Source organism: Rhinatrema bivittatum, chromosome 2, assembly GCF_901001135.1.
Source record: "Rhinatrema bivittatum chromosome 2, aRhiBiv1.1, whole genome shotgun sequence".
Taxonomy (NCBI): Eukaryota; Metazoa; Chordata; class Amphibia; order Gymnophiona; family Rhinatrematidae; genus Rhinatrema; species Rhinatrema bivittatum.
The window spans coordinates 39,811,410-39,825,903 of NC_042616.1; the positions used below are offsets into that span (position 1 = coordinate 39,811,410).

At 45.6% G+C, this 14,494-nt stretch overlaps 1 protein-coding gene across 1 annotated transcript in view; it reads right to left on the reverse strand.

Annotated features, from left to right (window-relative positions):
• Positions 1-14,494, reverse strand: part of LOC115083893 (zinc finger protein 585A-like) — an 83,275-nt gene that overhangs the window by 52,512 nt on the left and 16,269 nt on the right. Inside the window, exon 3 of the mRNA XM_029587947.1 lies at positions 11,507-11,626. Within this exon, the coding sequence (XP_029443807.1) occupies positions 11,507-11,626 (120 nt within the window). The remainder of the gene's footprint in view (positions 1-11,506; positions 11,627-14,494) is intronic.

Sequence of the window (14,494 nt, forward strand, 5' to 3'; positions counted from 1 at the left end):
GCCGGGGCCTGGCCCTGCTAGGGCGGATCAACCCGGTGGTGCTGGCTTCGGCCACTGGCCTGCGCTCGTCCTCAATCTTCGGAGACCGGCACAAGTAAAGATTTCTACCTTACCTTATCTTCGGCACTTCCCGGTCTCATCCCGAGCGGTCTCCGGCTGCGGGGGGAGAGGGCAACTACCTTCACCGCCGCGTTTGAGGGTGCACCCACTGCCTCTCAGCCGCGCCCGAACTCCTCTCGCTCGGGGGCTATAGATCCGCGCCGCGATTCGGCCACCGGACTGAGGCTGCCTCTGTGCCGCGCCCGATCCTTCGGGGGCTAGGTCCCGCTGCGATTTGGCTGCCGAACCGAGGCTCACCTCCGAGGGACCACGGAAATCACCTCGGGAATCTCAACTGGGGGAGGGACCTGAGGGTATCACCGCAGGAGAGCGGGGCTCGTCTTCAGTAGATTTTCTTCTTCAATTTTGATTCTAACGCTCTGAGAGCGTGCAGATAACTCCTGCAGGGGTATATGTACTAGGGGATGACGTCAGATTGAAATCTGATCCATCTCCAACTGCTAGCACGAGTACACTATACCCATTGGTTCTGAGTCCATCTGCTACACGCTAGGAAAATATATATATATATATCTAAGAATACAATATAAAATAAAAATAACATTATAAAAATATTACAATAATGATAATAAAATGGGAGAGAACCAGGAGGGAGGAGGAAAAGAAGGGAAATAAAGAGGAAAAGGAATAGAGGGAAGGAGGAAAAGAAGGAAGGAATGTGGAATGGGTGAGGGAAGGGGAAAGGGGGAGAAGGGAAGAGAGGGAAAACAAGGGGAAGGAAGGAAAAGATGGGGAGGATAAAGAGGAGGGTGGAGGGAGAAAGGGGAAGGAAAAATGCAGGGAGGGATAAAAAGGAACAAGGGGAAGAGAAAGGGCAAAAAGTGGGGGAGGGAATGATATGTAGGACGGATCAGAGGGGGAAAAGGTTAAGCTCTACAGTCAACAAAAAAGGGGAAAACCCCACAAACCTCGTTTAAGCCTAAGATTTCTTTTAATAATTCAAGAATCAGGTTATATTTCCAGACTAGAAAAACCTTGCTGGTTGAAATAAATCCAAAGAAACAAACCAAACCAACTCAAAATATGCCTAAGAACCTAACAATGTCAGCACTATAGCCAGACCATGAGTGCTATTCACTTCAAAATAGCGCGAGGCACCTTCATCTTTTTTTTTTTTAATTTAATCTTTAAATCATTAACATGAGTTAATGCAGTTACAAGCAAAATTAATATCAAACTCTTCAGAAAAGAAGGAAATATCAGTAGCAATGTAAAGTATCCCTCTCATATTTTTTGAACAACTCAGAAGGGGACAAAAACCCTAGTACTGGAAAAGTTCAGGATCTACTTGCTCTACTTGTGTTCTCAAAAGACTCCAATTTATTATGGAAAAATAACTGGATTTTAATATTAGCCAACTGAGTGGCTATTATGATCCTTAAACGTAGAAACATGCTGTCCCATCCCTTGAAAACACTGCTCAAATTCTGACCGGATGAAAAAAAATCACATAGCTGGGACAAAGTCTGTAACAAAGTATTCTCAGTCCGTGATACCACAAGAAAACTGTTCGTAAGCTCAGCAGAAGCCTCTCCTATATTCCCCTTTTGCAAGGCTGGAGCAGAGGCGCAGCTGGTAGTATCGGTGGATCTCTAACCTCAGGGAAGTGCAGAGTAATGGAGGGTGTAGACCTGGTGTCTGGAACCACAGAATCCTGTGACTTGGGATGGTGGGGGGATGGCTGCCCCATCACCACCCGCTTCTATCTGAGAGAGCTGAATAAGGGCATCCATAAGTCTACTAACACTGGAGGATAATTAGTAGACTTGGCCAGAAAATATAGATGAAAAAAAAAACAAAAATCTAAGAAAAGGGATGCACCCTTTGCCTCAGGGCTTTGGCTGCGTGCCACTGCCTCCCCACTGGTATAAAGGCTCAAGGAATCCCAATGACGACATCAGCACCATAATGGGAGGGAGAAAGGAAGGAAAACTCCAACAGCTGCCCGATGGGTTCGGCGTCTCTCCCACACAGCCTTTCAGAGCACCATCTTTAAATATCACCCTGCACTTACAAATGCTAAAGAGGAGGAACGAACATTTTACCTCAGCTGCAAAACAACGCTTGCACGTTCCTTCCGACTGCTGCTTCAAACCACTCGAAAAAATGGTGCAAACAGCATCATTTTAATGGGCTCAATAATGGGACCTGTATTGGGACCCTTACTTTTCAATATAAATGATCTGGAAAGGAATACGACGAGTGAGGTTATCAAATTTGCAGATGATACAAAATTGTTCAGGGTAGTTAAATCACAAGCAGATTGTGATAAATTGCAGGAGGACCTTGTGAGACTGGAAAATTGGGCATCCAAATGGCAGATGAAATTTAATGTGGACAAGTGCAAGGTGATGCATATAGGGAAAAATAACCCCTGCTAAAGTTACACAATGTTAGGTTCCATATTATTTTATTTATTTATTTGTTTGTTTTTATGTACCGACATTCAAACATGTGTTTATAAATGAGGGCATCTCACTAGCCTCTAACCCTACTTGCTCACCAGTCCCATGGTCGGACCACCAAGTCATCTCCACGGCTTTAGCGATTAAGGAACACCCACACCAGGCAGCCCCTACATCCACGGTAACTTTCAGGAAACCTTGTTCCACAGAACTCCTAAGCACACAGTTCTCCAGTGAACTAGACCAACTCGACCTGTCTGTCGCCAACAGTGCGACTGGGTCTTGGATCAACATCACCAGCAAGGTAGCTGAACGAACCTGCCCAAAGATCACCAAAACACTTCATCCGGAGAGAGACAACAGGAAACCTTGGTTCACACCGGAACTGAAGTCCACCAAACAGAACCTCAGAAAAATAGAATATAGCTGGCGTAAAAACCCCTCCACAACCACCCTAGCTGCCTACAAATCCTGCTTAAATGCTTACAGGAAAGTCATCAACAGAACAAAGAGAGAATTCTTCTCAAAAAAAATTCATCACTTCATTTTCGATTCCAAAGCATTGTTCTCCTACGTATCAGCCCTCACCAAACCGTCCACACTTCTCATTCTGGACGACCAAGCCTCCAGTAAAGCTAATGAATTGGCCGACTATTTTGAGAAAAAAATCTCCAGTCTCATCTCGCCCCTCACAACGCCCTTTCCACCATTCCCCTCTACTCTCCCCACAAGCCATCAACGAAACTCATCTCTAGTCTCCTTCGAATCGACATCTTCGCTAGAAATAGAAAACATCCTCAAGAAAACTAAACCCTCCTCGCACCCAGCAGACCACATTCCATCCAACCTGCTTCGTTCCATCCCAAACATCATTGCCAAGCCACTAGCAGACGTCATAAATTGCTCCTTAGCTCAGGGTCTTGTACCAGATCAACTCAAACTGGCAATACTCAAACCTCTTTTAAAAAAACCCAATCTTTCGCCATCTGACCCAGCCAACTTCCGTCCCATAGCGAACCTGCCTTTGGTAGCCAACCTCATGGAAAAAGTTGTAAACAAACAACTATCAGAATACCTAGAGGAGAATTACATTCTTGCCCCAACACAATTTGGCTTCCACAAGGCACTAAACACGGAATCTTTACTATCTACGCTCTCAGACACCATCCTCCTAAACTTGGAAAAGGCCAACCTTACCTACTCGCTCTGCTGGATTTGTCCGCAGCTTTTGACACCGTGAACCATACTTTCTTACTTCAGCGACTGGCAGACATTGGCATCAAAGGATCTGCATTCAACTGGTTCAAATCCTTCCTCGAAAATAGGTTTTACAAGGTGAGGATCAACAACAAAGAATCACACCCAGTCAGAGCTAACACAGGAGTTCCCCAAGGATCATCTCTCTCACCCACCCTATTTAACATCTACCTCCGCCTGCTGTGCCAGTTACTTTCTAACCTAAAATTAACCCACTTCCTTTATGCAGACGACATCCAGATCCTCATCCCTATTACCGAATCTCTTCACAAAACCTGGTCCCATTGGAACAGCTGCCTTCAAGCAATCAACCAGCTTCTCACTAACCTCAATCTCGTCCTAAATACTAACAAAACTGAGATCCTACTAACTCAGGACAACAACAACACTATTCTCAACTCCTCAAGCCTTTCGCAACTAGCCAAAACTACAATTAACCATTCTTCACATGTGAGAGATCTGGGGGTTCTTCTCGACAATCAAGTTAACCTAAAAAAATTCATAAACACAACAAAAGAATGTTTCTTCAAATTGCAGGTACTAAAAAAACTAAAACCATTACTACTCCTCCGTGACTTCTGTTTGGTGTTACAATCCATCGTCTTATCCAAAGTGGACTACTGCAACTCCCTCCTGCTGGGTCTACCCGCCAACTCAATCAAACCTCTTCAGATGGTCCAGAACGCCACAGCCAGGATCCTCACTAATGCCAACAGAAGAGAACATATCACTCCCATCCTTCAAAACTTGCACTGGTTACCAATCAAATTCAGGATCCTCTTTAAAACCCTCATGATGATCCACAAGGCTTTATATAATATCTCCCCCCTCAATCTAACCTTCCAAATAAGGCCACACACCTCAAACAGACCCACTAGAAGAGCATACAAAGACATGTTATATACCCCACCTGCTAAAACCTCTTTAAGGAAGTGCGCCCTCTCCACAGCTGGGCCTCCACTCTGGAACTCGCTCCCACCAGACCTCCGCCAAGAACCCTGCCCTTTAAGTCTTCAAAAAGAAACTGAAAACCTGGCTCTTCAGACAGGCCTTTTCGGACAGATAATCCCCTCACCCATGCTCTCTCTCCCCCTTGAATCCTTCCAATGCTAAACGTCCCATTGCTCATTGCGGTTTTCTCCCTTAACTCTCTCCCTTCTGCCCCCTACCGGCTCGTTTCCCCGAGGCTTAGGCCTCATTCCCATTCTTATTATTATTAAAGTTACTCATTTTAATATTATGTTATATCTACCACATTATATGATAGTGTATTCTCTTATGTTGCTAAAGTTTTTCACATATCTGTTTCATTTTCTCCCCGCACGTTCTTGGTTCCTATGTTTCATTGTAAACGCATATTGGTATTGGCAGTTCTTGGTTACTATGTTTCATTGTATACGCCTTCCGGCGACAGTTTTCAGTTCCATGTAAACCGGTGCGATATGTACAGGAGCATCGGTATAGAAAAGTTAAAAATAAATAAATAAATGTGTATCATCGATTTACATGATAACTTGTGTGATAGTGTGACAACCGGTCATATTATCTTTACATTGTAACATTGTAAAAACTGCATCTATGCATTGTTTTAACAATTATAACATTATAATATTGAATAACAAACGCGACTTAATTTCTTAACATTATGACAGCTACCACCCAAGAAAGAGATCTAGGCATCATAGTGGATAATACTTTAAAATCATCGGCTCAGTGTGCTGCAGCAGTCAAAAAAGCAAACAGAATGTTCGGAATTATTAGGAAGGAAACGGTGAATAAAACGGAAAATGTCATAATGCCTCTGTATTGCTCCATGGTGAGACCGCACCTTGAATACTGTGTACAATTCTGGTCGCCGCATCTCAAAAAAGATATAGTTGCGATGGAGAAGGTACAGAAAAGGGCAACCAAAATGATAAAGGGGATGGAATAGCTCCCCTATGAGGAAAGACTAAAGAGGTTAGGACTTTTCAGCTTAGAGAAGAGAAGGCTGAGGGGGGATATGATAGAGGTGTTTAAAATCATGAGAGATCTAGAACGGGTAGATGTGAATCGGTTATTTGCTCTTTCAGATAATAAAAGGACTAGGGGGCACTCCATGAAGTTAGCATGTGGCACATTTAAAACTAATTGGAGAAAGTTCTTTTTTACTCAATGCACAATTAAACTCTGGAATTTGTTGCCAGAGGATGTGGTTAGTGCAGTTAGTGTAGCTGTGTTTAAAAAAGGATTGGTTAAATTCTTGGAGGAAAAGTCCATTACCTATTAAGTTGACTTAGATAATAACCACTGCTATTACTAGCAACGGTAACATGGAATAGACTTAGTTTTTGGGTACTTGCCAGGTGCTTATGGCCTGGATTAGCCACTGTTGGAAACAGGATGCTGAGCTTGATGGACCCAGTATGGCATGTTCTTATAAGTGCAGAAAGCTTCGATGAGGGGGAGCAAGTGACGTCACCAAGAGTTATGGATGTCTAGCCCCGATACTTCGCTTCACCCACTGCCGTTTTTTCAGCTTTTTGTGAGTAATTCGGGCACTGCCACATCAAGACTCACAGCTATCGCTCACGCGTCTGACCTGCAATATGGCTGGCCGCCCAAAAAACGATTCATCTGGGGCAGTTTCAATATGATTCCTCCTGCTTCCGATTCGCGGCCCTGAGCTCCAAGACAGCGGGGCAAGATGGCGCCGAGCGGCCCGAGTCACCGCGCACCGCCTCAGAGGCGGCCACGGCACTGCATTCCCTCACAAAAACAGACTTTGACAAATGGTTCGCTGATATCAAAAAAGACATCCGGTCCTTAAAGGACAAAGTTAATTATATTCTCGACCACCTCCGCACGGAAATGCGAGATTTGGGCCGCCACGTGGAGGACGCAGAGGGCATGGTGGAGGGACAGGCCTTGAAAATGGCAGCGTTTTCCACAGACCCTCGTGGACCTCCAGCAGAAATCTGAAGAGACGCAGCTCAAATTAGAGGACCTGGAGAATCGGTCCCTCAGGTCCAATATAAGGATCCGGAGCTTGCCTGAAACCCAGAATTTGCTAATGCAATGGAGCTTGAACAGAGAGAACCTCATCGCCAGACCGAGGTGGTGGTCGAGAGAGCACATTGTGTGCTAGGAAATGCTCCTCGCAAGACCCCTAAAGATATCATTGCATGCCTTCACAGTTACCTGGTCAAGGAGGACCTGCTAAGCTGCGCCCGCCGAGCATCACCGTGCAGCTGGGCAGGGCATGAACTTCAAATCTTTAATGACTTGGCACCTGCAACGCTGTGATGCAGGAGAGAAGTTCAGCCACTGACGGCCCCTATTGCGGAAAGAAAATATCCGGTATCGCTGGGTTTACCCCCGGGGTCTAGCCTTTACCATTAAGGGCATCATGGCGCAGGTAAAAACCACACTGGAGCTCTGCCAACTTTACAAGCAGCTGGCGTGGATGTCTCTACTATAGATAAGTCAGAAGGAGACAGGAATCTATGATTGACCTGGTTAAGGGGAGTAAGAGTAGATGGCGGCCTTTCAGGGGAGAGGAGAGGACTCCCAGGAATCATGCTAGACCAGAGGTAGAGAGGGATCAAGAGAGAAAAGATAGAGGACCACCATGATCCAGGAAGGAAGAAGAGAAAGATGACCACCAAGGATCAAGGAGGGAGGCAGAGACAACACTTGTTGACCTGGATGAAGAGGCCCTTAGAAAATTGCTATTCCCCACACTGAAGGTAAAAATACCTGCACTGTAAATAGCTGCCTTCTCCCGTTCCCTACCCCCCACCTCACCTTCCCTTCCCTCCCCCCTTTTTCTTTTATTTCCAAACTGTCTTCATCCCCGGGGCTGAAGTAAGTTGCACGCGATCCCCGGCACAGCAGCAAATATGGCCGCTGTGCCGGGAGCCTGACCCCGCCCCGCCCCTTTTTGCAAGCCCCGGGACTTACACGCATCCCGGGGCTTTATGAACGTCGCGCGTAGGTCCGATTTACACGAGTAACGTTTTGAAAATCCGGCTCTTAGTGTCTCATCTTCTACAAGCTGGACGTCTGACTATTGTACCCTTTAGGAAGACCTCACTACAGGTGTCGATTTGGTGAAATAAGATCGTGGAGTTGACCATCTTGGCGTGTATCACCTTCGCTTTAAAATCCAAATTAGAGAGTTTGGAAACAGCATACTTCTAATTGCACTGTGAATTGAAGAGTGCCCCATTGATGATTGAATACTTTGGGTTTCTCTATTAGTTGTTTAAGTAATGGATAAGCCTGTTATGTTGCGTGCTGTTATGGATCATGTCAATGTCTTGTTTATCTCTGAAAAATAAAAAGTTATATAAAAAAAATGTGAAAACAATTTTCCTTGCTCTCTTTTTTTTCTCCATCAGATCGGTTTCAGAAATACCTAAAAGGAGGTCTTTGTATAGCCGAGGAGTCTCTTCCCTCTTTAATGAAAGTTTGTATATTTATCCTGAAAGAAGAGAGAAGATGATATTGTAGGAGCTTCTCCTTAATCTCACTGGTTTTCTGGAGAGTTCCATTGATATTCCAGAGCAGGCTATGTTATTAGTTACTTGTGTGTCCAAGGCCGACAAGAATCTTATTATGTGGCTTTTCTTCTGTAATAGGAGCTTTTTCTTTATGGGTCTAAAGGTTTGGGTATTTCCGGATGTCTGTAAACAAAACCAGGTTAGGAGGAAGGCTTTCCTTCAGTTTAAAGAGGTTATTACTCCGGGGGAACTGTTTTCCTTAAAATATCCAGCAAAATGTATTGTTAACTTCTGGATCATGCGATACACCTTTTTTTGTTTTTTTTAACCTAAGCAGCTGAAAGTTTTGCTATATAATAAGATCGTGAAACCACCACCATCAACTCCACAGTAATGTGACAGATGATTTCTGATGTCTTGTGCTCTTTGAGTGAGGAGCTTTGAATTTAATGCTTTTTTTTAGTTCACCTTTCTCTCCTTTGTGGATCTCTGTATAGGGTTTTTGCTGTTCATATTCTGTTACTCTGAAAATTCATTGCAATCCCTATTCTTGTCAAGCATGGTATATTGATACATTTTATAAATAAAAGAGTTAAAAAGAAAAAAAAAATGGCCAATTCAAATTTTAGCAGTTGTGAAGTAGCAACATAGTGGAAGCAAAAGGACCATTCATCCATGTCAGACCTGTATAAGAGACACTCGGGAGTACATACTTAATGGAAAAACTAATTGGGCTTGCAAAGAAAATAGATTGCATCTCATGGGCATGTTTGGTCACTAAAACCTGGGAGAGCCTACAGTGAGTAATTAGTCCTCTTCTGGGGAGGTGGGAGGGGGTAACAGGGACATGGTTCTAGCAGTTGGTTTATGGTCTAAATGCGTTTAATATCTAGAAAAACTCAATGCAAACTTAGACTAAAAAAAAGAAAACAAACTTTCTCCTCTCTTACATGCATCTAAAAGATACACAACAAACCCCGCTCATGCTCTCTCACACACACACGTCAGCTCCCTCTCTCACACAAAATCGGTGTCTCCAGACTCCCGACTCTTCTTTGGTTGAGGCCTGACATCACAGCCCTGGGCCCTCCTTTTCACTTCAGCTGTTGGAAACCACTGGATGGCCCCGCAGTCTCCTCATCATCTTGGCTGCTGGTGGAACGGAGACAACTGGGCAGCCCTGCAATCTCCTTGTCTTCCTGGCCACCAGCGGGATGAGAGCTGCTGGTCAACCCCATGGCTTCTCCTTATCCTGGCTGCTGGAAAGACAGGGCCGGCCGGGAGGCCCATGATTTCTCTTTATTTGTCTGCCTGGCAGCCTCCTCTTAACTAAAACTGCCGGTGGGTTGGGATTCACTGGACAGCTTTGCATCCCCCCCTCTGAACTTCAGCCCCCAGTGGCACCCGGGTCACTTACCCTCTCCGAGCCGACACCCTGTGCAAGTGCCCAGCTCTCGCAGTCGATTGCACCGGCCCTGCCATCACCTCCTCCACCTGACTTGGCAAACCATAAGATCATCAGTCACATTCATCCCCAGAATCCCACTTTTCTTTCATGCTTGGAAGAATTTCATCCCTGTACTGTATCACTTCTGAGGGCTTTTGCATAACTCTGCAGCCTAAAATGCCAGACTCGAAACCATTGTTCAAGGTTCTTTACCTCACTCCTTGGGTTTTTCACACCTTCCGGGCTGCCTGCCCTGTTGCAGATTTTAGTATCATCAGCAAAAGACAAAGGTTTTCCCAATACTTTTTCCACAATGCAACTCAAAAAAAAAAACTTGAAAAGAACTAGTCCAGGTACCCATCCCCGAGACGCCCGGCTAGCAATGTTCCTCTCCTCAGTGTGCCCTCCATTTATCACAACCCGTTGCCCCCTCCAACTCAACCAGTTTCTATCTCAGGGGGCTGAAGCAATAACGTGCGCTCAGCCTAGCACACGGGTCTATGCGCATTTTGGACGCGCTGGACTAGCACCCGATGCAACAAGGAGATGAGCGCGTCCACAACACGCACCCAAAGAATGCACAGCCGATAGCGCCCTTCACATTTCAATTCCATGCAGCTGAGGCTATCAGCCATCACCAGCCCGATGCAGGAAAGCGCTGAGCGCCCAGCGCACCCTTTTCAGCGCAGGCAAATTTAACTCCTGCCCCAGGAGAGGATGTAAAGTCAATCCACGAGGTCAAGGGCTCCTGAGAAATGTAAAAATAGGGCCCTCTGTGGTTCTGCCTACTTAGTATCATTGTGACACTTAAATTTACTGCTGGCGGTTTTGAAAAATAAAATGTATATTGGCTTGATTTTAAAAAAATATTTTCTGGATGCACAATTTAGATGCCCATATAAAGGGGCGCTTAAGCTATAGATGAGTTCAGCAACCTCGGCAAAATTGGCCAAAGCAGCGGGATAAACACGGCACTCGTATTGAACGCCCGTTGCAATTGTAGGCACCAGATGCATTTCAGCGCTACGGACGCACAATTCTCCTCTACCGCAGTCCTTTTTTACGCAGCCCATTCATTGCCCAGGGGATGTGGCTGCGTGCGCATTAGGAAAACGGATGCTCAATGCGAGTGCCTGTTCTCAACATACATCTTAGTGCAGCCATTAGGACCTATACCAAGGGCATTCAATTATTTAGAAGTCGCTTTAGTGTCAAAGACTTACCGAAATCCAAATACACTACATATCTAGCTTGCTTCCTTGATCCAACTCGCTGCACTATCCTCTCTTTTAGCGCGATTCCTTTCATTTGTTCACCACAGAGGTCAGACTAACCAGCCTGTAGTTCCCAGCTTCTCCTTACTTCCACATCTGTGAACGGGAAACCACGCCCACCTGCCTCCAGCCCTCCAGAACTGTTCCCGATTCTAAAAGGTCAGCCAGCAAAGCTGCCAGAACGTCTCCAAGTTCCCTTCAAACCACATGAATGTATCCGATCTGGCCCAATAGCTCTATCAACTTTGTTTAGTTAGCTCCTCAGGATACTTTGAAAATCAATTAAGGTTTACTTCAGCTCGAGTGCCTATTCACCGGCCCTGAATTCAGCACAAAGGTTGTCCAGCAGCACATTGGTGAGAAGCTCTGTCCTGTGTTACTGGTGCATGCAACAGAAACCCTGTGAGTGATTAGAGAGATCTCAGAGAAGCTTGTGCAGGGGTCTCTGCAGTTCCCAGCTGCTCCTTCCACTCTTCCTCTCAGCAGTTTTACCCCGGTCCCTCTCATTCCTGCACTCACCTGAGCAGCTGCTTCTCCCAGTTTCTTTTTCCTCTGATCCCAGCTCGTCCTTGACGTACGGCTCTTCCCCTCGTTCAATGTGGGAGATAATATCAGGGGTGACGGTCGGAGAGCCTGATCCTGGGGTAAGAACACTGCATTAGGTTTCCCGTAATCACTCCGGGTGAGATTCCCCCACATTCAAGGCTTAAAAATACTTCCAGCATGAAGAACTTCAACAACTTCAGTGAAGAAAAATATTCAAGCATTAATTTAAAGAGGAATAGTTTCAGGAACCTGCATGTCTCAGAAAAATCTCATAAACCCTCTTTACACATCATTTAAATCTGATTCCCACTATGAATGGTGCACCACCTTAGCCTCATTTCAATATGCACAAGCCTCATTATCCCTTATTCTGCTCCTCGCAAACCAGTCGGGTTTTCAGGATATCCCTAATGAATATGCATGAGAGAGTTGGCACCCTGCCTCACTTGTATTCAAATCTATTTCATGCATATTCACTAGGGATATCCTGAAAACCTGATTGGTTTGTGGCCCTTGAGGACTGGAATTGCCCACCCCTGCCTTATACAACAAGATGCGAGTCTCCTTCATAACATCCACAACATCTGGAATAGGGCGGAGGAAGGGAGGAACTCACTGAGCATGCTCAGACTGTCAGCTCAGAGAAAAGGCAGGAAGCCAAAAAATGCGCTCGCATCCCTCTCCCATATGAAACTCTTTCCAGTGCCTCACCTGCCCCAACTCCAGAGAAATCAATGGGAAAAGGGAAACAGAAAGTAAATGAGACATTCTGATTTCATGACTCTCTCTCATACACAATCATCCCTCAGTGGCTGTTCTCTCTCTCTCTCTCTTAAACCCTCCCTCATCTTCTCATCACCTTCACCCCATCCCCAGCTCTGACATCATAGCTGCCTGTTTCCACAAAACCATCCCCATCACCACCTCTTCTTTCTTTCACAATCCCTCTCCTCCAACTCTCTTGCACTCATTCCCACCTGATCCTCTCACTCTCCCTCTATTTCTCTTACCCTGACCTCTCTCACGCCCCCTAGGTTCTCTTGTGCTCCCTCATTCCATCTGGCCTACATCCTCTCTCCAAGCTCAATCCACACCCTCCCATTAGCATCTCGTGCATCCTCTCTACCCCTCCCCCCCCCCCCCCCCCCCCCCCCCCCCCAGTTATCTTACTCCCTACATTTCCCCTCCCAACCCTTGCTTCTCTCACAGCTACTGCGGACAACATGTTCAGGGGGAGGAGAAAGGTGACCGCGTGTCAAAATTTGTATTGCTTGACTTCAGGAAAGGTCATTCATCACCTTTCAATGCCTCCCCCCTAGCATTCAACCCTTTCCTCGTCCCACCTAGCATTTAATCAGTCTTTATCCTCCCTCGGCATTCACCCCTTATTATCCTCTCTCTGCTGTTCTCTCCCTTCTTCTCCTTTCTTACTCCTAGTCAGCCTCCCCCCCTCTGTATACAGAAGCTGTAATTTGAGCCCAGGGCTGCTACCTCCTGCCTCCTCCTCCTCCCTCTGATTGGTGTCACTCTCCTCAGGAGAACCAATTAGCTGCTGAATCCTATCAGTGAGAGAGAGAGGGGGGACTTCTCCTTCCTCCACTGGTGCTGCCCCCCAGAGGCTGCCACCTTGTGCTAATGCACAGCTTGCACACCCCCTCCCTCTGCACTTGCCCATCATCTACTTCCCTTTTGCATTTTAGAATCTGAAATGAATGAATCTGTACTTTTTTTGCATTGAAACTTAGCTCCAAGCCCTGGCCCGTGCATCCATCGTCCCCCGCCTCCTCTTATGTTTTACTGGCATAGAGAACGCAACATCCTTTATACCCTCATCGTAACCTACTCAGCCCCATGCAACCATCATTTTACCCTAACTACAATTCACTGCTGCAGGCAGCTGTGCCATTCATTTTTCATTCACTGTAACTCAGTGTTTTTTCTCAACCTTTTCGTATGTCACAAACCAGACAGCGAGCTCTCATAAATAAGGTGACCCAGCAGCTGCCAGGGAGGGGAGGAAGGAAGGCGTCACATCTGAAAAATTGATGAGTATTGGGGGGGATACTCCTCCCATCTGCACTTTAAACGCCTGGGTCAGTCCTACAGCCCCGTACATCTCATTTTGTTAAAGCAGCTAACCAACTTAATAAAATGGGTTTCTTAAAAAAAAAATAAAAAATGGTGAAATTCAAACTTACCTGTTAATGTAATTTCCTTTAATTCTTCAAGACCAGTCCAAACAAGTGGGTTACGTCCTCCCATTACCCACAGATGGATACAGAGAGAAAAGAAAGCTCAGAGCTGACTTCACTCCCCCTACGGGGGGGGTCTGGTGCTGCTTTCAGTGTTTCAGGATCCTACGTCAGAGCTAAGACAACCATAGGCAATTCTTTTGGTTTCCAAATCACCACCACATCCAAAACCTGATGCAGCCAAGAAGCTTCACTTCATGTTCATTAACTCTGGAATCATATAATCTCTACTCCAAGGTCATGATTAGACCAACTACCTTCAAAGTGGGCAACCACTTACTTAGTGTTAGTTTTCTCAACTTGTTAGACTAAGAGCCCTTGATCATTGTGACCACCCTGGGTGGGTGCTGGGCTGGTCTGGCAGGACGAAAGAAAAAGGAAACTGAAAGGTAAGTCCATGTATTTATTTATTTACTTACAGGCTTTTCTATACCGCCTATTCAGAAAAATACTGATCAGAGCACTTCACAACAGCATAAAACAAATATAAAATCATAAAAACAATAATAAAACAGTACAATCTTACTCAGCTAAAACATTTGGGTAGCCTAATAAATCTGAAGTTTAAATATCACCTTCCTTATTGTTCTTGCCAGACCAGTCCAAATAAGTGGGCTATACCACAGCTCCACCCAGACCAGATGGGAGGAAGTCTAAATAAGCTCTCAGGACTCCTTTCCTGGTCTGCACTCCCACAGTGAAGTCCTTA